General features: G+C 40.9%; 1 protein-coding gene across 1 annotated transcript in view; it reads left to right on the top strand.

Moving 5' to 3' along the window:
- Positions 1-25,827, top strand: part of CNTNAP5 (contactin associated protein family member 5) — a 472,567-nt gene that overhangs the window by 91,634 nt on the left and 355,106 nt on the right. Inside the window, exon 4 of the mRNA XM_054970095.1 lies at positions 22,216-22,363. Within this exon, the coding sequence (XP_054826070.1) occupies positions 22,216-22,363 (148 nt within the window). The remainder of the gene's footprint in view (positions 1-22,215; positions 22,364-25,827) is intronic.

Here is a 25,827-nt window from a genome sequence, read left to right as displayed (position 1 = left end):
AGAGACTCATATTAGAAATCAGGATGTAAAATACCTTAAAGTAAGTAAATTGGGCATTGAATTTGTAGCGGCCTCAAAAAAGAAAAAAAGGGGAGTGGTACTATATATAAAAGAAGAGCTGCAACCAAAGGTGATAATTAGAGATGGGGAAGCCAGATTTATAGCAGTGGAATGCATTTGGAACTTAAAGAAAGTGTTGGTGATTGGAATATATGCGCCTAATGGAGCTAAAGAGTGCTTTTTTGAGGATTTAAAGAAGCAACTAGATGAACTTTCATATGATCAGATAATACTTGCAGGAGACTTCAATGGAGTTACGAATTTGGAACAAGACAAGAAATCAGCCACTACACAAAAGAAAAGAGGATTATTACCAAAGACTTTTTTTGGATTAATGCAACAGGAAGCGTTGGAAGATGTGTGGAGAACGCAGAATCCCACAATCAGACAGTATATTTTTTTCTCTGCAAGACACTCTACCTTATCGCGTATTGATATGATCTGGGCCTCAAAGGACTTAGTACTTTGGACTAAGGAAGTAGAAATAATGCCTATGGTAGGCTCAGATCATAACCCAATTATGTGGAAATTTGGAAAAAGAACTAAGAGAAGAGGATGGAGAATAAATGAGGATTTGTTGCAAGAGGGAGAAAATATGGAAATGTTGAGAAGGGAGACTAAATTCTTCATACAGTACAACATGAATCAAGAAGTACCAACCAACAAGGTATGGGACACGTACAAGGCAGTAATCAGAGGTGTATTAATGGACTTAAATGGAAGACTCCGAAGGAAAAAAGAGGAGAAGAGACAGGAGATTATGGAAAAAATAAAAGCCAAAGAAATCCAGTTGAAGAAAAGACCAGGGAAAAAGAAAATATATCAGGACATTAAAATCCTTCAGGAGCAGTTGACGGCCATGAATAATAAAGAATTGGAATGGAATCTGAAAAGACTGAATCAAAAGTCGTTTGAAGGGGCGAACAAACCTGGGAAATTTTTGGCATGGCAATTGAAGAAAAGAAAGGAGAAAAAGATAATAAATAAAATATGTGATGACAATAAAGTACACCTGGAACAGGTCGCTATTAGCAGAGCCTTTTATAAATTTTACGCTAAATTGTATGATAAGAAAGAAGTGAATAAAGATGCGATAGCCGCATATCTGGAGAAAATGAAGCTGCCAGTAATGTCCGAGGAGTGGAGAGTTAAACTAAACAGTGAAGTAACAGAAGAAGAGATAAGGAAGGCAATACAGTCAACAAAATTGGGAAAAGCGCCAGGGCCTGATGGACTCACAGCTAAGTTTTACAAGGCAATGGCCAATGAACTGGTACCGTTTTTAAAAGAGGTGATCAATGGTGTTATGAGGGACCAAAGGATCCCAGATACCTGGAGTGAAGCAAATATATCATTGATCCCCAAAGAAGGACAGGACTTGACCAATGTTAAAAACTGCAGACCTATCTCTTTACTTAATAATGACTACAAGATTTTTGCAAAGATCTTGGCGGAGAGAATAAAGGGGTGGCTAGCCGAAGTTATTGGAGAAGAACAAGCAGGCTTTTTACCAAATAGACAAATCAGAGACAACCTAAGGACAGTCATAAACGCTATAGAATACTATGACAGGCGATGTGATAAGGAGGTTGGTTTCTTTTTTGTAGACGCTGAAAAAGCATTTGACAATTTGAACTGGGACTTTATGTTTGCCACCATGGAACAGCTACAAATGGGGGAAAGGTTCATAAGAGCAGTGAGAGAAATTTATAGAGACCAGAGTGCAGCAATTGTGGTGAATGACGAGCTGACTAAAAAACTGATTATTGGAAAGGGTACAAGACAAGGTTGCCCGCTATCCCCATTGTTGTTTATTTTGGTTCTTGAAATTTTGATGATGCAGATTAGAGAAGATAATGCAATCTGTGGTATAAAGATAAAAGACTTTTCCTATAAGGTCAGAGCGTTTGCAGATGATATAATGTTAATTGTGGAAGATCCAATTGAAAACATGCCTAAGGTAATAGAAAAAATAAAAGAGTTTGGAGACTTGGCAGGTTTCTATGTAAACAAAAAGAAATCAAAGATTTTATGTAAGAATATGATTAAACAAAAGCAACAGTTATTAACGGAAATAACAGACTGTGAGGTAACAAGTAAGGTGAAGTACTTGGGAATTGAATTGACTGCAAAAAATATAGATCTATTTAAGAATAACTATGAGAAATTATGGACTCAAATAGAGCATGATTTGATCAAATGGAATAGGCTGAACTTGTCATGGTTGGGAAGAATTGCAGTAATCAAGATGAATGTGTTACCAAGAGTTATGTTTCTGTTACAGACGATACCAATCATTAGGGACTCCAAGCAATTTGATAAATGGCAGAGGAAAATATCAGAGTTTGTGTGGGCAGGCAGGAAGCCTCGAGTGAAAATGAAAGTGTTACAGGATGCAAAAGAAAGAGGGGGAATGCAACTGCCCAACTTGAGACTTTATTATGATGCAATCTGTCTGGTATGGTTGAAGGATTGGATCACATTGAAAAATCGCAAACTGCTGGCCTTAGAGGGATACAAAAAATTATTTGGATGGCATGCATACCTATGGTATGATAAAGTAAAAGCAGATTCTATGTTCCTGCATCACTATATTCGGAGAAGCCTCTTCACAATTTGGAAGAAGTACAAAGAATACCTACAAGAAGGAATTCCCTCCTGGGTGGTTCCATATGAAGTAATAGATCCAAGAACGGTCGATAATGAACAACAGTGTTTAACGTATAAGGAGATAACTCAAATAGAATCCTTTAAAATAAGAATAAGAACGCAACAAGAGATGTCTCCAAACTACGACTGGTTTCAATATAGACAAGTTAGAGATCTTTATTACTCAGACTGTGCGAAGGGAGGGATAAGGATGGAAGACTCAGAATTAGAGAAAGTAATTTTACAAGAAGACCAAAAGGAAATTTCTAAGGTCTACAAAGTGTTGTTAAAATGGTATACTGAAGATGAGACAGTTAAAGTGCAAATGGTGAAGTGGGCTATAAACTTTAACAAAGAAATAACAATGGAGGCGTGGGAATACTTGTGGAAACATACATTGAAAATCACGACATGTACCAATATTAAAGAGAATATTTACAAAATGATTTACCGTTGGTACCTGACGCCAAAGAAGATTGCGCTAGGGAACTCGAATATGTCTAATAAATGCTGGAAATGTAAAAAACATGAGGGATCAATGTATCATATGTGGTGGACTTGCAAGGTAGCTAGGCAGTACTGGGGGGAAATAATAAGAGTAATGAGTGAGATTTTACAATTTCAAGTTAACAAGAACCCAGAACTCCTGCTACTGAACTTGGGAATGGAAGACATCCCAGCACAACATAGGACATTGATATTCTATATGACGGCAGCAGCCAGACTTTTGTATGCGCAGAAGTGGAAAGTACAAGAAGTGCCAACTACTGAGGACTGGATTTACAAATTGCTGTACATGGCGGAGATGGACAAAATGACAAGAAAACTGAGAGACCTTGATCCAGGGCAGTTTAACACGGACTGGGGAAAGCTGAAACAATATTTGGTGAAAAAATGGGAGGTGGGAGGAGAACTGTGGCAGTTTGAAAATTATTGAGGTACACAGGAGGAGAGAAGTGACTATACCGAGGGGGTGGAGAGTTAATGGAAAAATTCTAAGCAACTTTATATGATTTTTAAGTATTATATTAAGTAGCAATAGCGTTGATACTATGAGAATTAATGGGATAGAAATTAACTAATCTATATTTTTTGGAAAGATAACCGTATAACATAGAGTGAATATATACATACACACATAAATTCAAAGATAGGTCTAATTGTTAGACTTATGGTATATGTATAGATAAAGAACAACATATAGAACAGAAGCCTAAGCAAATGACAATAAGTGTGTATAATAAGTATGTGTATAGAAGTATTGAAATTGATGTATAAAGGGGGGCAAATTGTTTGTCCCATATTGAAGAGAATAGAAGGAGTAAGATAAAACACAGGTTATCAAAATGAATATTATTAGTAGTTTTAATGAAGAAGATAGATTAAGAGGATTTTATTTATATGACAATTTATATGACAATTTATATGTGAAAGGAAGTGGAAATAGTGCTTAGAAGAATCTGAAAGTATATTATAATAAACAAATAAAATAAATATGAAGGAGTAGAGCGAAAGTGGATAGGGGGTTGGAAAACTGTTGGAAGTCAATAAAAAGGGGGGGGAAAGGGAGGGGGTTAGAATTAGAAAAAATTAAAGAATGTGATTATAATTGTTATTATATGTTTCTAATCCAATAAAAATTCTTTTTAAAAAAAAAGAAGAAGGCTAAATGGCCGACTTACAAGCTCCAATGAGCAAGATGCCCGCTGGCCTGATCACACACCATGTCACCAAGATTCTGGCTGGCACACCATGCCACCAAAGGAGGAGCAGCAAAGGAATGGATGGGTGACGGGCACCCTTGCTATGCTGGCCCAAAGAGCTCCCTCCCTGGGGCCCAGCTGTGAAAGCACTGTGAGGCTGCCAGTCTTCCTCCCAGAGCCCAGGCAGCGAATGCACACATTCTCACCCTGCTGCTGGCCGCACAAACCAGCAATGTGAGGGAAAAACCCCTGCTTCCCCAATGTGCCTGGCAAGTGCCGTGGCAGCCACCTCCCCATGCACTGGCCCTGCAGCTACTTCTAGCAAAAAGTTGGGATGCAGGCGCAGAGAAAGAGGGGAGGGGGGAACCCCTGAACTGCTGGCTCGTGGCGAGCAGAAGGCCAACGAGGGAGGAGGCAGAAACACTGTGTCGAGGTGCCAGAGCAGAGGATCTGAGCCACACTGCCCAGGTGAAGAAGGCTGCAGCTGCAGCACAGTCTGGACCGCAGCGACTCGGTCCCACGGTCTCGAGGTTCGGAGCTAAAGGAGACACTCCCAAGAGCTCTGAACACAAGGTACAGACTAGGAGTATTAACAGGCAGAACACGCTCTAATGCACTTCACTCTGCCCCCCAGATGCTGAGCATGCCTAGGAAGGAGGGGACTGCTTATTCTCCTTCCAGGGCAGCAAAATAAGGCACACAGCTAGGATGGAGGGTGGCCTTGGCCCGGATTGCAGCATTCTAGTTGCAAACCATCAAACTGTAAATGTAATATCATCTTAGCCATACAGGAGCATACTTGTTTTGTCTTTGATACCAGTGGTTTGTAATCAGATTCTGTCAATATTGTTCTTCCACACATTAAAACTTTTTTTAAAATGCAAACACGAAAGCATTTCAGTTTGGCATATTGGAAGTTTATGTTGAGGCCCAATATGCATGTGCTATAGCTGTCCACTAATCACCATACTTGCCTAAACGTTGCTGCTAGACTGTGATTAAATGTGTCAGTTTAAATAATAATATAATAACATTCGATTTAAACATGATATTTAACATTTACTATAGTAAAAAATCAGTACAGGAGCTGCCTTTACCAGTTGCTTGATGTATTCTTGTGTTGTTTGGATTCCCATACATGGGATTTTTTTAATGTAATAGATTCCTGAGACAGATGCTGTGATCAACTAAATTGGGGACAAATTTCCCAACAAAATAGCCCATCTCCACATTTATTTATTTTTTGTAAAAAATTCTTTATCTTTTGGAGTGTGCGAGTCCTTTGTTGTATCTTTTGGATTGTGTGAGAGCTTTGTTGGATTATGTTAGGATTAATACATACACCTTCTTAACTTGTTTATTGGATAGATTCTTTTGTTATTTCTAAATCTGCATTTTTTTCTTTTGCATTTCAAAGTAGTTTGATCAGCCCTTTCTAGTGCTTTTTTAGTCCCCTTGCCAAGACATCATCAGTTGAAACTTTAGTGCCTCCAATTCCCTATTGGTTTTATCTTTTTGTAGAATCCGGATTTCAGTCTAGTAACAAGTAGTCTAGTAATTAGTTGCAGAAAACTGCTACTTTTTAACCTGCCAGAATCCAGAAAATGCTTCCAAAGAAGATATTGCACCTGTCTAATATCAGAAAATATTTAACACTTTTATTCATAGTCATAGGAATCTTTCCTTGCAATTACTAGATAATTAACCTAGTCTGTAAATTCTTCAACTTCAACTATAATGTCTTGCTTAATTAATCTAGCTAATTCCCCTTCTAGCTTTTCTCCAAGAGCCAGATAAACATTTCTGACTGTATGTATGCTAGCACAAGTGGGCTTATTCACATTTTATAAGCTTTTTAATGCCAACATTATCATGCATCCGATCCTCATGAAGAAACTTGCTCAGATTCAAATACAGTTTCAGATAGATCCAAATATATATATCCTACTATATAAAAGGCTGAGTGTTTTCAAGACAACTCACTTCCTACCCTGGTGCACCACCAGAGGGCGCTACTGTGGAGGTAAGCCCAGTTGAGGCATCCAGACCTCCAGAGAGTGTGCTGCAGTGGGAAGCCCAGGCTAGGATCAGGAGTGCAGCAGGTAACAATGCCAGCCCATCGCCTTCACCCAGCTGGGATCAGGAGCAAAGCAGGTGGCAATGCCCATTCCCCCTTCACCTGGCCAAGATTAGGAGCGGAGAATGTGGCAATGCCCACTCCCTGCATTCATCCAGCTGGGATCAGGAGTGGAGCAAGTGGCAATGCCCAGCCCACCTTCACCCAGCTAGTATCAGAAGTGGAGCAGGTGGCAATGCCCTCCCCCTTACCTCAGCCAGGATCAGCTGTGGAGCAGAAGGACATGCCCACCCTCCCTTCACCCAGCTGGGATCAGGAGCAAAGCAGGTGGCAATGCCCATTCCACGTTCACCTGGCCAAGATTAGGAGCGGAGAAGGTGGCAATGCCCACACCCTGCCATCACTCAGGTGGGATCAGGAGCAGAGCTGGTGGCAATGTCCACCCCCGCCTTCACTCAGCTATATCAGGAGTGGAGCATGTGGCAATGCCCACCCCCCTTCACCCAGCCGGGATCAGCTGCAGAGCAGGAGGAAATGCCTACCCCTGCCTTCACCCAGCTGTTTCAGGAGTGGAGCATGTGGCAATGCCCACCCCCCTCTTCACCCAGCCGGGATCAACCATGGAGCAGGAGGTAATGCCTGCCCCCAACTTCACTCAGCAGGGATCAGGAGTGGAGCAGGTGGCAATGCCTGCTCCTCTTCACCTGTCCGGGATCAGGCAAGGAAATGATAACAATACCCACCCCCTTCACCCGGTTGGGAACAGGAGCGGAGCATGAGGCAATGCCCCCCCCCCCCACTTTTCCTGGCCTGGATCAGGTGCAGAGCAGGAAGCAATTCATGCCCCCTCCCATTCTACCTGCCATAATCAGGCATGGAGCAGGCAGCAATGCCCCCTCCACTTCACCCAGCTGGAATCAGGCACAGAGTAGGAGGCAATGACTGTCCCTTCTTCACCAAGCTAGGATCAGGAGTGGAGGAGGTGGCAATGCTCACCCACCCCTTCACTCAGCCAGGTTCAGGTGCAGAACAGGAGGCAATATCAGCCCCCCATTCACGCAGCTGGGATCAGGCACAGAGCAAGTGGCAATGACTGCCTTCCCTTGACTCAGCCGGGATCAGGTGCAAAGGAGGTGGCTATGCCCGCTCCCCCTGTCTTCATCCAGCCAGGATCAGTGTTGGAGAAGGAGGGAATGCCTGCCTGCCCACCATCCCCTTTCTAGAGCCTGTTGTATTTTCTCCCACAATGGACTTTGTTGCTAGTTTATATATACTTACCAATTGAACATAACACTTAGTGAATCGGACTCAGTCAGCTCTGCCTCACATTTTAGGCCACAATAAATTTGTTAATCTTTAACACACCACAAAACTCTTTATTATTTCAGCAGACTGACACAGCTATCAATCTGAAAATTGATCTGATAGTCTGTGCTCATCTGTCCTTAGGCCTCCATAATATTTGTTTTGGCTTAAATGTCAATATTTATTTATATATATATTTATAATATTCATATGCTGCTTCTCTCAATATCCAAAGCAGCTTTCAGAATCATAAACAATCTAAAACAGTATAATGACTCAAAATCCAAATACATCAAGACATCTGTTCCTGAAGTCACTACCAGAGAAGTTAGCCATGTTAGTCTGACAAAGAGAGCACCTGATGAAGAGAGCTGTGGTTCTTGAAAGCTTATGCTACAAATAAGTTGGTTAGTCTTTTTTTTCCAAATTCCTTTATTGGTGTGCTTAAAAAAATCATAATACAGAGATTGCAATAGATAATTCAAATTACAAGAATATCAATGCAATATAATAATTGAACATAACAATGTGCTAGAAGAAACTAACATTAGAAATAAAATACATTACAAGAAGATCGGGAGAGTTTAGCTTACCAGCCATATGTAAGATCCCAACATATTTTAGAAGAAGGTGAAAGGAGGGAAAGGTGGTAAAATGTCATGTTTACTAAGGTAAATCAGCAATGGAAATGAATTTTGCAAGAATTTGTCATAGGAGTCTTCTGTATTTGACTGTTTCAGACCTTCTGAGATTTTCTCATATGTAAAAAACTCCCATAGTTTTTTGTGCCATGTTTGAATAGTGGGAGAACAATCATCTTTCCATTTAGCTGCAATGACCATTTTTGCTGCTCCTATATTAGGTTAATTATGGCTGCTTCCACACACGTTGGATAATGCACTTTCAATGCTCTTTAGTGATCATTTGGAACTGGGTTTTCGTGTGTGGAACACAAAATCCACTTCTAAAGGATAACTAGAGTGCATTGAAAGTGCATTGTTCAATGTGTGTGCAAACAGCCTATGAGTTCTCTCCCCGATGACAAATCAGGCCTGTTCTCCCAGACATTTAGTAGTAATGATTCTGGTGTATTTGGCATGGAACACCCAGTTATTTCATGATTTTTTAAATAATTTCCTCCCAGAACTTTTTCACTTTTGGGCAAGCCCACCAACAGTGTGCCTATGTGCCAGGGTTCCTGCAATTCTTCCAGCATAAGGGAGATTATGCTGGATTTATCGGCATGATGTAATTTTTGAGGCGTGAAGTACCAAGGCAAATTTTGAATGTTTGCAATCGGATAGGGAAGGCCTTCCTTGAAAATGACTTCCAGATGTGATTCCAATGTTTTTCTGTCAAATCTATGGAACACATATTCTGCCAGGTCTTTTGATATTTAAGAACCTTAACTGCATCTTCTTTAAGCGGATTTTGTAGATAATTGAAAACAAACCTTTCATGGCACCTTTGTTTATAGCAAGTATGTTTTCAAAGTCTGTTTTGGGTCTCTATTGTTTTTTGAACATTTGCGTCTCTTATTAAATGCTGTAACTGGAGATAGCAGTACCAAGGTACCTTCACATCTAAAATTGTTCTAGATCAGCTTTTCCCCTAAGAATACCTTTAAGAGTGATATCAGTTAGCGTTAACATGCCTGCTTGTTTCCAGTGAGGTTGGAATTCCATTCCTGGGGAAAACCATGGTTGGTTAGTAAACACCTGCATTGGCGAGAGCTGATTAGTCTTAAAGGTGCTACTGGACTCTTTACTATTTTGAAGTCACTACTATTACCATACTCCAGTTGTTACTCAAACTCTTCTTGACATCACTCCCACCTCAAAAGCTTGTTTCACCTACTGCCTCCCCAAACTCTCTGCAACAGCAATTGATCTTGGAGGATCTACTATACCACCATGCTACTTATATTGACAAAAATTAGAAAAGCTGAAAATCCACAATCTGAAGTGGCATTCAGGCTCTCCCTTCCCATTCTCAAGCATCAGGTCTTTATACCATATCGATGTAGAGGGTACATCCCTTCAGCTTGCCAGCCCACAGGTGGCATCCAGCAGAATGTTTATGGTTGAAGATGTAGAAAAGGGTTTCTGGCACTGCAATGTTACTTCAGAAATGTCATCACATCAGCACAACACTCTAGGATTCCCCCCTAAACTTTGTGGTTTTACCATAGAGTTTTGGGGAAGTCCTAGAGCATCACACCAACACAGTGACTTCTGTGTTCATGCCAGAAATGATGTCATGCTGTTGGTACAATGCTCCTCCTACTGAGTGATAGAGAACAACTGAAGCTGCTGGCAGGAGGTATCCCATTATAGCAGGGTACCTGGCAGCCCTAAGAGCTCTGCAGGTTGAATTAAGAACTGACAATTAGGAGCTGACAGTGCTCCTGTATACATCTATGGTGTGGCGTCATTTGTAATACAATGTGCAGTTCTGTTCACCATATCTCAAAACGGACGTTGCAAAGCTGGAAAAAGTACAGAAGAGGGGAATGAAGATCATTAAGGAATTTCCTATGAGGAAAGACCTATGAGGAAAGACAGAGTCTGGGTCTTTTCAGTTTAGAAAAGTGACAAATAAGGGAGGAACAGATAGAGGTTTGTAAAATTATGCATGGGGTAGAGAGGGAGGAAAGAGAACTTTTTCACCCTCTTCCCAAATACTAGAACTTGAGGGCATCCAATGAAGTTGATGGGCATTAGATTGAGAACAGACAAAAGGAAATCTGCACAATTAAGATGTGGAAGTGGCTGCCAGAGGATGTAGCAATGATCACAGGAATAGACAACTTTAAAAGTGGGTTAGACAGAGTCATGAAGGATAGGTCTATCAATGACTACTAGCTCTGGTGACTAAAAGGAATCTCCACATTCAGAGGTAGTGAAACTATGAATACCAGTGGCAGGAGGCAACAGCTGGGGAAAGTCTTGGCCTCTATGACTTGTTGTTGGCCCTACACAGTAACTAGTTGGCCTCTGTGTGAGACAAGATGCTGGACTAGGGCTCTTCTTATGTTCCTTAACTGCAGGCCAAAGTAGCTTTCTGTAGGTACCCATTTATCTGAAATCATGACATAAAATAACATTATTGTTCACCTTGAACATCTAATTCACAAATTCCAATGGCTGAACTACACTGCCCAGTGTAAGATCTAAGGCCTCCAAGGATGAATTCAGGTATTGTACTCGTGACAAAATTTAACTGAATTTAGGTTGGGTACAAACATAGATAGCTACTGTGCTGACGCCTACCTCTTCCTCCTCACACACAACCTTCCTCCTTTTCTAGTATATGGTGCTCGACTGAATACTTTTTGGCTTTGATAAGACTTCACTGGGAGATCTGGAGGCAGCTGTCTTTGTGAATGTGGAGTTTATTGATTTCACACAAGATGATCTTCTGAATCTCTCCGTTTAGAATTTGTGCACATTGAAGTTTAATTACTTCTTGCATGATTTCTTAACGCAGCCTAATCCTTTTTACATTAACCTCAGCTACTATGCTTACTTGAATTTCAGTGTCCAATGTATAAAATCCATTTCTGTTTAGGATAAGTGCATGCTCGGCAGATGCTAATGTTTCTTGTAGATTTTCTCAGGAAAAGCATACAGAAGGAGCAGATGTTTCTATGCAAATAGTTGGTTGTTTTCTTCACCACACAAAACACTGATATTTTGTTTCTTCCTGGGACAAGTCTGCTTTCTTCCAAATGTCAAAGTAATTCTGCTTCTTGCAGATATAACAGTTCTGTCCAAAGGCAGGGCAGTGCCTTCTTCTGTAGCATGAACAATCATTTATGTAGTCTTTTGAAGATTCATTTCAGCTTTGTGATGTAGTTCAAATCAGTTTGTGACCTGTGTTTGGTGCTGATTTTGCATGCTGTATTTGCTCCAGTCCACTGCTTTGTGGTCTTGTTTTCCTTCCAAAACATGTACTTTTGCTTGGTTCAGCTCTGATGTTTGAAGAAATTAAATTGCCTTCTCAAAGTTTAACTCAGGGTTCTGGAGCAGCCTTTTTCTTAGGCTTGCTTGATAGCAGTTACAACTTGACCTTTAATAGGTGAATACACAAATCCTCCAAAATGTTTAAATGAACAGGTTAAGATCTATAATTAAAAAATGATTCAAAAGTGTTTCTCTTCTTCTTTCATTTACTTTTGAGGCGCAATATAGAGATCCATTTTATTGATTGAAATATTTATATTCTTTCTCTAGACATTCAAGAGAGCTTACAAATGCAAACACTAGATTTAAGTAGGACAATTGTTGGGGGTTGCACAGCAATGAGATATAAGTTTACAGAGTAGCAGAGTTTGATAATAGCGCAATAGAAATAAGTAAACAGACTTCTGTGATTCTAGCTCTATAAAAATACTTTACTACATAATAGGGTAAAAAGGGTACATTTGGTAGGAAAAACAACAAACAGTTTCTGATTACGTGTTGATGTCTAAACTAGGTCCGAGAGAGAGAAAAGCTTAGATTGCAAAGAGAAGTAGACTGAGCTTAGACTGCATGGTCTAGTGAAGTAGTAGTATAGTATTGAACAAAGAGCAATAAAACCTTAGTATATGTTGCTAGCTAATTGCCCCCCAATAAACTGGCTCATCCAATAGACAATCCTAGAGTGATTTCACACACGTTGGATAATGCACTTCCAATCCTCTTTATAGATCATTTGGAATGGATCAAACGGTTGATAAAGTGCATTGAAAGTGCATTATCCAACATGTGTGGAATCAGCCCTAGATTCTCTCATTAAGACTAAAGACACCCACTTTCTCTGGCAGGAACTTTTACTTGATGCCTAAGTGGTCCTATGCTAACTAGCTATCTGACTAAATAAACAGAACAACAATTTAACTCTTTCATGACTGAGCGTAGGACACTTTCACAGATTCCAACACCAATAAAATCAATACTTATAGGCTCAACAACATACACAAAAAGTCCTAAACAGCCAAACTATACAATATGTTGTTCATCAAATATATGGCAACCCCATCAGCATCCAAAACTGGGCTTTATACACACCCTACGAAGGACAGGGGTGTTGGTACCCTCCTCATTTCCTTGGGCAGACCATTCTATAATTTTTGTTAAATAACCAAAGCTTCCTTGCCCAATCTAAGAGGAATGGATTTATTTGTAGCAAGATACAGAAAAGAGCAAGCAGTTTATATAATTCTCTTCTCCTTGATTTTATCCTCATGGCAACCCTGGGGGTAGATTAGGCTAAGAAAGACTGAGTGGTCCAAGCTTACCCAGCAATATTCCATGACAGAGTGGGGAGTTTGAACCTAGGTGTCTCAGGGCAAAGCTACAAGTGACGAATGACACTTAAACGGCAAGTGTATTTCTCCCTGTTCACTTGCCCTCCACTCAATCCACTTGCCGTTCAATTGTCATTCGTCACTTGTAGCTTGGCCCTCAGATCCTAGTCTGATATGCTAACTACCACACTGGCTCTCAGGGTTTTTTTTCCTTCAGTCTTTCTGGCAGCATCTCCTTGAGAAAAGTCTGCTCAAGTTGAAAAAGTATGCAGTAGACATTAACTCAGGTGAATTTTGTGGTGGCTATTGCTGGGCCTGGTCAAGTTGTGTAAGTTATGTGGAGGCTGTTGCTGAGCCCAGGTGAGTTGTGTGGCATCATATTATAACCACTGCCACTTCTGGGTGAGTTGCACAAATTTTATGGTAGCAAGTTGCCTAGTAGTTGCTTCTAAACTTGGTAAGTCCTACCTCCATGGCAAGAGGAAGGGGTGCAAGGGTGGACTGGGAAGTCCCGCCACCACACACAAAAAAACCAGAAGAGGGTCCTGCTCTTTCCCACTGTGTTTTATAGACAGAAACCAAGGTTTGAAGGATATCAATATTTTTGTGGTTGCCTAACAACTGCTAGAATGGCCACTAAGATCTCAAAGGGCAACTGTGGTACAGGTGCTGCATTCTGTTACTATAATTTGTTTTTTTAAAAAAACCCTCCATGTATATGTATATGAATATATAAGTGTGTTTATACATATATGTATTTGTATACATTCGTAACTCAGAGACATATACATATACATATACATATACATATACATATACATATACATATACATATACATATACATATACATATACATATACATATACATATACATATACATATACATATACATACACACACACACACACACACACACACACACACACACACACACACACACACACACACACAGGCTGTGAATGGGAAGGATTCCCCTTACTCTATCTGTGCAGCATTCTTAAGAAGTCTATTCAATCAGATTTAGCTGTATAAGAAAGTCACAAAAGCAAGTAAGAGTAGGGCAGTGTTTCCTTCCCTCACACTGGGTGGGTAACTTGTATTTCCTGTTTGGTAGACCTGCTCCCATCAATTTGGGGTGTACATTTAAAAAAAAAAATGAAGCACACCTTTTTAGTTTTATCTCAATGTCCATTCTCTGCATAATAAAACGATGGCCTCCCTGTGCATGAATGACATTTGAATACATAGAGTAATACAGTTCTTATCCTGTTCTTGATTAGTGTGTTTCCTCTTGAGAGACATGGGAATAGTGGTCAGCACGCCAGGGCAATTATAGGGCTCCATTGATGCTGATGTTCCACATGCATGAACAGGAGCACGGATACCTTTTTGGGCCATTTTATCCCTCCCATGACAGGTTCTTTCATATTCAGGGCATATCAGTTGATCACAAGGAGGAAGAACAGCCACTGTCTTAGACATTTTCAACAGGGTGTTTGGGGTGTGTGTGTTCTTTTTACTACCCTAGAAAATGGATAAAAAGTTGACCATCCCAATGAAATATTTTGTTCAGAGTTTTACAAACGTACAGTGCTTTTATTACTGGAACTGAAAATGAGGAAGCAGTCTGTGCTGTCACCACAGTTGCTCTTCCTTCTCTCTCTCTCTCTCTCTCTCTCTCTCTCTCTCTCTCACACACACACACACACACACACACACACACATTAGGATTTGCAGGTTCCTATCCCCTCCCAGTGGCAGGTAGGGGACCCATGACTTACCTTTAGAAGTCTCTTTGTGCATGCAAAGCATGCATGTACTCCTGGAGAGGCATGATGATGTTACTTCCAGGAAGTGATGTCATTACATCATCCATGGGCATGTTCCTGCACTTCACACGGGGCTAATTCTGTCCTATTTGGGGCCAAAATTCAGGAAGTGACATTGTTGTACCACCCCAGGAGTACATGTGCTGCATGTGTTCTGGGGTGCCTGCTGCTAGCGGGTGATCTCTGGGCAACTCAAAACCTCCATCAGGTTGCCAGCAACTAGCAAGCAAAAAGGTAACTCTGGGATTCCTTTGAATGTATAAGTGGAAGCATCCATTGTGGAAAGTAGTGGACCCCTCCATAGGTCACTTTCCCAGAGATCTCAAACCCTGGAAATTGCTTTGCTTCTTTTAGGTGATCTCTTGAGGCAATCTTTAGCCAAAGGGGAATATAGTTATGTTGTGTCATGGTATATAGGTTCAGGCTAGAAGCTTACTTAACTATCAAGAACAAACATGTTGAAGACTTAAATTTCTATTCACTTCCCAGAAGGAACTGAAATTCTTTTAACTATGCTGAATAAATGGACAATTTTGAGACCCTCAGGGCTGAATTCTCATTAAGAATGCCACATTTTCATACCTCCATTACATTACTCAGTGATGAATTCTCCCCATACTCTTATAGAACACCGCAAAAATCAAATTGATCCTCCTACCCCATTTTATTCAGTGTTATTTCACATCTCTGAATAGAGGTACTGTCATATTATTACCACTGAAAATATAGTAAGATAATGAAGTAAAAAATTTCATTTGAAATCACTGTAGCATAGAATAACCTCTCTGGTGACACCTCATTGGCCAAGCCCAGAAAATTATCAAGTGTGAGGAGACATAATGCTAGCTTGTTAAACTCGTTTTGATAATGCTAAATAGAGGAGGGTTCTAAGCACTGCTAGACAATAAACATATTCACTGTGTTGTTAATCACACTAATTCAATCCAGTGCAGAAACTTTCAAATATAGAGAAAAGTGTTTTGCTTTAGATCAAAGATAGATGAAACTGGAGTACATTTGCAGAGCTTTTCTTCTAAACAATTTAGGCTCTGTGGCATATAAGGTATTGAAATGTTAGTATTAATAACAGTTATAATGTGTTCTATACCATCCCAGCATGGTTTACCATTTGGAATTGATATTTAAAACCCTATATTTGGGGAATTTACACATTTTGATGAAAGGAAGCAATACACTCAAATAATACAGCTTACTTTGAGAGAAGAGCAATAATATACAGCCAGGTAGACTTTAAAAAAAATGCTCAAGCCATTTGATATTTCTAGGAGAATTTAGGTAGACTGTAAATGGACCAGAAACCAGACTGAGTTTTCCTGCTGTTACAGAAAGTGGTGTAATGTCAGAGAAGCACCAAGCTAATCTCTAACACTAGGATGGCACAATGCTGAGCTGAAGTAAAGAAATAACTTTTTAATAATAATAATAATTTTAAAAAAATGTACTGATGATAAGCAACCTAGACTTCCTACCTCCCTACTCTCAACATTTTTGTCATTTGCTTACAAATTGATTGCAGTTATATTACCATTAGAGATGGGCACAAACTGGGAAAATTCTGAACCATGAGGTTCATGGTTTGTTGTATTTCACGAACCACGAACTTTCATGAACTTGCTCCGGTTCGTGAACCAGTTTGGTCGGCTTGTGAAAACGTCACTTCCAGGTCAGCAGAAGGTGTGCAGAGAGCCCATCCCACATTGCCTAGGAAACTGATTGATCAGTGTCAGGCTATCTTCAGTGACAAACCGAACTACGAACCAAATGAACTGGATTAAAATTTGTCACAGTTCGTGAGAAATGAGCTCCCATGAACCGCTGGTTTGCGAACCATGAACCAGCCTGGTTCATGATGAACTTTTGTTCGTATTTCGGTTCGTGCTCTAATTACCTTTGAACATTTGATGCCACCAAATTTATCAATATAATCCCCGAAATAGTCACCTCTTAGCCTTAATCATGGCTAAAGAAAAATACCACAAATGGGATTGCCAAACTCCCAGTGGCAGTAGGGCATCCTAAACCCTCAGCTTTTATTGTTTGATGCTGCTCCAAGTCGTAGCAAGGGAAAAAAATTAAATAGAACCACCAGCACAATAATGTCACTTTTGGGAAACCCTGGCAGTTACGGTGAGTAGCTCTAGGAATCACCAGAAACGCTATGGTTGTAACACAGGTTTTCTGGTAATTTATATACCTTGACTTCACTTCCAGGTTTTCCCCGTAAGTGATGTCATCATACTACAGCAGCCACACACACCCTTGGGCCAACCACCAGCCCATTCCCTATATGAGCTGCAAGAAAACAACGGCAGTGTATGTAAGAAAGGGGAAGGGACCAAGGTGCCACTGGACCCCGGCTGAACAAAACAGAATCCAGTGGCTCCAGAAAGACCAACAACAGTAATCCCAGCATGGGCCCACCCTCTTGGACATGTGAAAGGGCAGCCCTGATGGCAAGGCACAGATGGGAAGGGGGAAGCTAGTCTCATCAACTCACAAATGTAGAGGGAGATACCTGTGGAACGGACACACTGCTAGGTTTGGATGTGAGAGCTCTTGTTGTTGAAGTGGCTCCTGGGTTTGTGGAAGAGGAACAGAGGAGGCAGGTGCAGAATCCCAGGTTGAGGCAGCAGGATTATCACCCCTGCTCATCTGTCAGTGTGTAGTTGCTCATTTGGGTTGAGCTTGCAGAGATGGGATATCTGTTAAGATTCTGATACGAGACATGTTAGCCACACTGCATGGACTTTGCTTTCCCCCTTGGATGTTAGTGCTAAGTTCTCCTTAGTGTTAAATGCTCTCCCAGTGGTGTTAAGTGCTCTCTCTGTGCCTCTTCCACCACCAAAGTTCAATGTTTTGCACTATGTGCATGGCAGAGATGTCTCAACAGAGTCCTATGCCATTCCTACTGAATTATGGGATGTCATCGCTGGGTTTATGTAGTGCTGGGGTGGCTGTGATTGGGTGCAGGGGAGGGGTGATTGGTTGTGGCTGTGGCTAACATTCTGTACCTGTAGGCAGCACTTTGCCTTTGGGGAAGCACTTGGCCTCTTCCTCTGTATGGACACCTATGACTATGCTGTGGTTTTTGATGGTTTTACTTTCTGCTGTTCACAGGCTAAGGGGCTTGGGGAGCTGAATAACTCCCATCATGCCCCCGGGTCTGCTCCTTTCCCTGCAAGAATAGCAGTGTGCAGTAGTGTTGCTCTGCATTGTTGACACACTGGTGCCCAGCCAGGACAGTGTTGCCAGAGCACTGTGCTGGTGTATCTTGGTGATATGCTGGCAGAGTACCTGGTCGGCTCCCTGTGCAGTTTAAGCTCCAGCTATCAGAGCTGTGCTATTAATGAAAAATTTGTAATTTTGACATTGTTGCTTATTTTTCTTCCTCACTCCTCTGAGGTTAACTCCTAACTCTCATCTCTAATTAGTTCCATACTGGGATGTGAAGAGCACCCCTGCTGTGCAGCAGCAAGATCATCTTGGTAACTGAGAAGACAGACAGGTCCTGGTGGTCAAGATCACCAAACAAAAAACACTTATTGGCTTGATGGTGTGATATCATTTATGAGATTTCCCAGAAGTGACATCATGCCATTAGCACCCACCCCAGTCTCCTGCTGGTTGCCAGGCCATGCAGAAGACAAAAAACCCCAATCTCTTCTTCCCAAAGCAAGCTAGTAGAACCCTGTAACCCCATGCTTACTCAAAAGTAAAATCCCATTGATTTCAATGCAGTTTTCTTCTATGTAATTATTTTAGGGACTACAAATGAAACACATGATACATCAGCTAGAAATCATTCAAAATAATCAGTTCTTTCAAACTAATTAAACAGACTTTGGCAGTGATAAAAAATTATGTTCTTTGCTGCAAGCAAGTACCTACTAATATTGTTAGTATTCTATGTGGATTATGAGCAGAAGTTTCATAATTTCATAGCCTATAATGAGTGTTCTTCTGCTCAAGTGCATCACGCAATTAAAATATATATTGATGTGGAGAGCAATATCTTATCATGGGCTAATTTCCACATTTGTCTTGTATGTCTTCCCTGCTTATGTTTTAAAAAGTGACCTATTGTAGCCATGCCATGTAAGATAACTGCCTTTCTGCACACATTCTGCAACCTCTCCCAATAGCTAACAAAATCAACTTTTAGAAATAAAATGAGAGGTTTATTAACTTCGGGAGTTTTATTTATAGGCTTATCTGCATTGTAGGATGACTTTCAGAGAATTTGGATAAGAATAGAGATTGTATTTTCTTGTTACTTGCCATAACTTAGATAATTTAAATGTTTTCTCTCATCCTCAAATGATGTATATAATGTGTCAAGAAAAATTATCATCCAAGAAAGCACTCTTTCAAGAACAAATATTTTCCAAAGCCTGACCCAATGGCATCTGGAAGCTCCCACGTCTGTGGGAGAGACAGGCAGCTGCTTTTTGTGGCTAGAGAATCTTTCTTCAGCCATTTATCATGCTTGATAAGAGAATGATCAGAAGATAACCATTTGTACATTTCCTTTTCATCTGGTTATACCATATTCAGCTCTCAGTATCCACACCACATCACATGCTGCTATCACAATCTGAAGTGACACAGGAAGAATCCGTGGTGATTATTTTGACCTTCTACCAATATGCCCATCTTTGAACTATATCGTCACTTCTGTGAAGTTGGACATTCTTGCAATTCTCAGATGCTTCTACACCTAGGGCTCAACAAATGCATTATATGGCTTTGCACAGGCTCAGGTTTTCAACCCATGCAAAGTAGCAAAAAATGCTTAGTTTGCCCACCCCATATCTGTGACCGTTGTGGATATTGAGCTAGTATGCTACAGCAGTTTAGCTATTTTGCATGAGTTACAGTACAGTTTAGATTATCTTATATACAGCTGAATGGGGAAACTCATTGTCTCACCAGTGTCATGTTTAAATTGTGCCTGGAGGGAAGCTATGAGAATACTGTGTTACAAAGAGGTGCATTGTAACTTCTGCAAAGTCCTTTGCAACCTGTCAGGTCATCTGTCTGTCCTGCTGATCATAATGCCAGTAATATCATGTGCACTATCTACATCTTCAAATTTCTCACCCTCCATTTTTAGGATTGTAAAACCATAAAATATAAACATAAACCAAATGTAAAGTTTCACAAAATGTAGGAAGCTTGATTTGCACGGTTTTTAAAGTCCCCGATCACATCCATTGCATGATAATTGGGACAAAAGTTCTGTATTTAGTCAACAGTGTGTTATATAGTGAAGATAATAATCATGGCAAATTTTGCAAAAAACATACTTTGCACAGGCAGTGAATTCCCTTGAAATTAATGAGTCTTGCAGGTGTACAAGTTGGCACATGATTTCAGGCTCAATTAGCAAGTATGAAGTGGACTATTTGTTCAGTCGAATGCAGTGGGCAGAGCCCTGCATCTGCACTTTCTTAGATTAAGAATGCAACAAAGTAAATTACAGACATCTGTGATGTGGGCACCTGCACATTACTAATCTTTTTTCTTTCCTTTGGTTCAGATCACCTCTGTGACTTTGGCAGAGGAGAAAGCATTAGCTATCTCTTAAAATAACTCCCTGGGAAAGTAGTTAACCTCCATTCTGCCATCTCACCATTCACATATGTGTGCCAACACTGCTTCCTTCCATTCACAGTTCAAACCTACCCCATTACCTGCCTAATAAAGTGGGAGACAAGATAATCACCAAAGTCTTTATGGTAGCCAGCTTGCATTGGTCTGTAAATACACCACTGCCTGCCATCCTGGGGCTTGTGCTATCAAGTGAGATAGAAATATCAGCTTGAGTTTGATGCTACCACTTAATTTATTATGGTTTGATGAGCAGACAGTCTTTTTCTAAGGGAACCTTTTGACTCCCCCCTCCTTTTACATTCATAGCTACAAGGTTCCGTGTGCTTTTTTGCCAAAGGTTGATGCTTAAAGCAGCGTTTGCAGTCTGGTCCCCAGCTGGTGCAAATGATAGCAGAATCAGTGAAAGTATCTGTTAATTCCAAATTGTACACGAGATCTTGCTTTAGATGTGTAAATACTTTTTATGAACTGAATTAAGTTCTTCTACTGACAGATTAAAATATGGCAGATTTGATTACTTTCTATTGATTGAGTCCTGAGCTGAAGTTCTTGTCTTATTAGGTTTCCATGGGTGTCTGTATATGTGAAGACTGCGGTACATGCCTCTCTCTCTCTCTCTCTCTCTCTCTCTCCATTCTTACTAATATTTATTCATATGTGTCTTATTTTCTAATAAAACAATCAAGAAGTTTGATTTCCCTTTCAGAAAGAGCCATTAATCTTCTTGGATACTCTAGATGAATGCTTGTTGGTATCTAGTTTTTCAGTCTCAATGATGCAACAATGTTTGTAGAGACTGTGCAACATTTCTGTATGGTAGTAGGAATGTTTAAACTGCAATTCATTGCAAGCTAACCCATTATGTCATATTCTCTATTTCACAAATAGTCATGTGGATTATCTGAAACAGCACTGTCAATCCAAATTTATTCACCCTTTCCAAGATCCAAACTGCACACAAATAAATACCTATAGAGTCATTCCCATATCTTCTTCAGGGTATTTTACTCCATGACTGTAGATTTGAGATGGGCACAAACCGGGAAAAAACCAAACTGTGCGGTTCATGGTTTGTCACATTTCACGAGCCACAAACCATGAACTTTCACGAACCTGCCCCGGTTCACAAACTGGTTCATTTGGTTCATGAAAACGTCACATCCAGGTCAGCAAATCATCACTTCCAGGTCAGCAGAAGGTCACTTCCGGGCCAGCAGAAGGCCACTTCTGGGTCAGCAGAAGGTCTGCAGAAAGTCCATCCCCTGCTGCCTAGGAAACTGATTGATCGACACCAGGCTGTCTTCAATGATGAACCAAAAAATGAACCAAATGAACCAGCCTAAAGTTCATGGTGGTTCATCAGAAATGGGCTCTGATGAACTGCCGGTTCACAAGGCACAAACTGGCGTGGTTCGTGCCGAACTTTGGTTCATATTTTGGTTTGCGCCCATCTCTACTGTAGATTCCTCTACTTTTCTGTAAGAGACCTGATTTGCAGACTGCATAATTCACACATAGGTCAGCCAATATACAATTAGATATATTAAATGGGTAACAGTGGAGTAGATTGTGTTTCCTCAGTGAGGTAAAATGAATTATATGTAATCTATTGCTACGTAACTTAAGTTGATCTAAGCTTTATCCAAGTTTCTTTATCTTTTCAGATCTTTCCAGGAAACACCAATGCTGACAGTGTTATACAGCACAAATTTCTGCACTCTGTGAAAGCTCGTTTTGTACGTTTTGTTCCGTTGAAGTGGAGTTTCAGTGGAAAGATAGGCCTACGGGTTGAGGTTTTTGGATGTTCCTACAGTAAGTATTTGATATTTATATGATAGATATGTCATCTTTTTACCAAAGTTATGGATGTCATGTTGTTCATTTGACAGGGAGACCAAGTAAATCATATTTTGACATCTATGCCATTTAACACATTACAGATATATAAACTGGGTCTGTCACCAAGTGTATACTCAATAGAAAGTCATATGTGTTGGACACCTAAATACAAAATGCTGTGAACAGCCCTAAAGTAAACTGTCATATGCACAAATACAACATTATATTTGCAGGCCCAGTGCTGATAGATGGGGGGGGGGTGAGGGCAAGGCTACAGGACACACAGAACAACTGTAGCTGGAGTTAAAAGAGGCCACAACTTTATTGGTTCACAGCTTATGAACCATTGGTGATGCACAGAGCACAGATTCAAACATCAGCTGACTGGCCTGCCAGCCGATGACCCACCAAAACTCAGCCCACTTTCTGAGGGGTGGGGGGCACAGGATGACAGTTATTGAGGTACCATGTGGGCATACACCTCTGTGTGGATCCTCTGCCAGTAGAGACAGCCCTCAAGTTGGGCATACACTTACCATGCCTCACTCCCAAGATCCCTTAAGGGGACCCCTTATTGAGGAAACTAGGCTCATAGGCCCTGTTTTCCCCCAATGCCCAAACCACCACAAGACCCACATAAACCACCACAAGACCAACCAAAGCTCCTAACGCTGTAATGAGCTGGAGGGGGCGCCAGAGGGGGTGCCGCAGGTCACCCCAAATATCCTGCAACCAAATGTCCTGTCTCCAGCTGAACAGGGGCACACTGTCTGAACAGTATAAAGCCTCTGGCCAGAAAGATATGTCCGTATGGGGAATTCACTATGCTTGCTGTTGTCTCCACAAACTGCTCCAACACCCTAACAAATTTTTTCCTGGCCAGCAGCCCCTCACCATGAATACTGTTCCAACAAGTCCCATCACAGTAGATGCATCCTAGGAAAGCATCCTTGGAGAAGTCCTAGGTCAGCCACAATGGAATGCCTCAAGTTCAGTCCTCACCATGTGCACAAGTTGTTCTCCACCAGCTGTATAACCAGGGCATCGGGGAAGGGGGCGTGATGCCTGTCCTGTCCAAGAACCATTGGTACCAACGAGTCCCATAGTATCCTCCAATGCTGATCCAGGTAACATAAATGGCTCCGTCTAGTCCCAGCTGCCAACCCCATCCAGACAATGATGTATAGATACCAGTCCAGTGAATGATGCTATGCCTAAATATCCATATTGATTTGCATCAAACTGCAGGGAATGCCAAGAAAGAAACTGTTATTGGGGGTCCCCCAAATGTAGATGAATATAGGTCCTATACACTCCTGACTGGTTGGTCAGGAATTTGAACAGGGGCTGCAAGGGGCTGCTGGGAGCTGGGAAGATAGCAGTCTGCCCACAGACTGTAACCTGGTCTCCCCAGGTAAGTCTGAGGGCCGGTGTTTTATTTTAATTCCATGGGCCAGGTCATAATTATGTTTTATTTTAGTTCTATCACTGTTATAGATAGGCAAGTGTTAAAGATTCATTTATCAATTGAGTTGAGAAGCAATATGCAAGTGATTGCTTTTAAATGTATTTCCCTTATAATAGCGTTGAGGGTTTTTTATGCCTGAAGTGTCCTTTCAAAAATATAGAACATTCTTATTTTTTTTCTGTAGCAAGCAACTTGAGATTTCTATACAAATATATTGTAGAAGGGGGAGCATTAAGAAGAATGTTGTGCATTGTGTTATAAAGATAAGGGCCCTGATATACTAAATATTGGTAACAAAGAATGTAATTTATGTGGATAGTGTACTCAGGTAGGAATATATTGAAAGCCTGCATAAATTAGAGAGCCAGATAATTAAGGTTCAGGAGTAGATAATTGAAGGTTTTAGTCAGGACTATTGTAGAAACAAACTACCTAATTATAAACAGGGATGTATTTGGGATTTCGCTTGGACAGTTTTGTTACACAGGTTATCACAGGATTTTAAATTGTTTTTGTTATTTCATTAATTCTTTTTGATTCCATTATTTTCAATGGAAAAAATTTCTGGCTATAACATCTTTGTTTTCTGTATGATTTGGATGGAATTTTCAGGGACTATACTCCTCAGATAATGACTGCCTGTCAAATTTCAGACAGAGGAGGGACAGGTCCAGTTTTATATGCAATTAAAATAAAGACTAGTGGATCTAATAAAATGGATGCTGCAATATTTAGAAAGCTACTTTTGAATTACCATGAAATGTGGGGAAACATTTGTACCTCTAAGGAAATTCTTGTACTGCATAATGAGCCATTTGGTCATTCCAAGAAGTTAGATAGAATTTCACGGAGGACAAGGAACCTCAAGGAAGGCAATGCAAACAGTAGTTCATTAAAAAACGATAGTCAGCAATTTTCTTGAACCAACGGAAAAGCAAAGCAGAGGTACAAGGAAAGGAGGAAGTGGCTGGCATTTGGTATCCTGACTGAGGAAGGCAAGTCAGGCAGTAGTCCAATAGAACAGACCGACAGAGGTTAGCACCTGGAACCTCATGGGCAACAAGGTAGAATTACAGAGTGGGCACAAAGGTAGAAGATGCTGTGCTTGCAGAAGGAGCAGCTACACAGAATTAAAGTGTGTGTGTGTGTGTGTGTGTGTGTGTGTGTGTGTGAGAGAGAGAGAGAGAGAGAGAGAGAGAGAGAGAGAGAGAGAGAGAGAGAGAGAGAGAGATGGTTTGCTTATATCCCAGAAAGGCAGGCAGGAACATAAGAGAACAGGCACAGGTGGCATTTGGAAGACAGGCAGTAGAACAGAAGGTCACAAAAGCCACTAGGGGAACGGTCTCCAAAAGTGAGGAAAAGAAGAAAGCAAAGCCACACAGACCGTTGTGCTGCAAAATTTGAATCCCTTTATAAACTTCAAACGCTTGGTATCTTATTTACAGGCATGAATCATCAAAACCGCAGTTGTAAGCATGCTGGAAATGATTTTACCGCCGAGGAGCGCCCAAGTGCAACGCGGGAACTACTCCCGGCGGGAGAATGGCTACGGGTTTGCCAGGCTACGTTGTAAGACAATTTGTAAGAGTTGTAAGACAATTTCTTCTGTTTTGTCTTATGGAATGAAAGCAGATGAAGTTTTTGAATGAATTGATTTATCTTGTTCCTGTCTAGTGGTCGGCAACTACAAACACTGGCAATTTTGTGAAGGCTTTTGAAGAAGCGTTGTTGCAGCGAAACAGGGTACCAACGTAGCCTGGCAAACCCGTAGCCATTCTCCCGCCGGGAGTAGTTCCCGCGTTGCACTTGGGCGCTCCTCAGCGGTAAAATCATTTCCAGCATGCTTACAACTGCGGTTTTGATGATTCATGCCTGTAAATAAGATACCAAGCATTTGAAGTTTATAAAAGGATTCAAATTTTGCAGCACAACGGTCTGTGTGGCTTTGCTTTCTTCTTTTCCTCAGTAG

This window comes from Eublepharis macularius, chromosome 2, assembly GCF_028583425.1.
Source record: "Eublepharis macularius isolate TG4126 chromosome 2, MPM_Emac_v1.0, whole genome shotgun sequence".
NCBI classification, from domain to species: domain Eukaryota; kingdom Metazoa; phylum Chordata; class Lepidosauria; order Squamata; family Eublepharidae; genus Eublepharis; species Eublepharis macularius.
The sequence above is the reverse complement of the archived record's forward strand: the minus strand, read 5'-3'. Positions and strand labels throughout refer to the sequence as shown.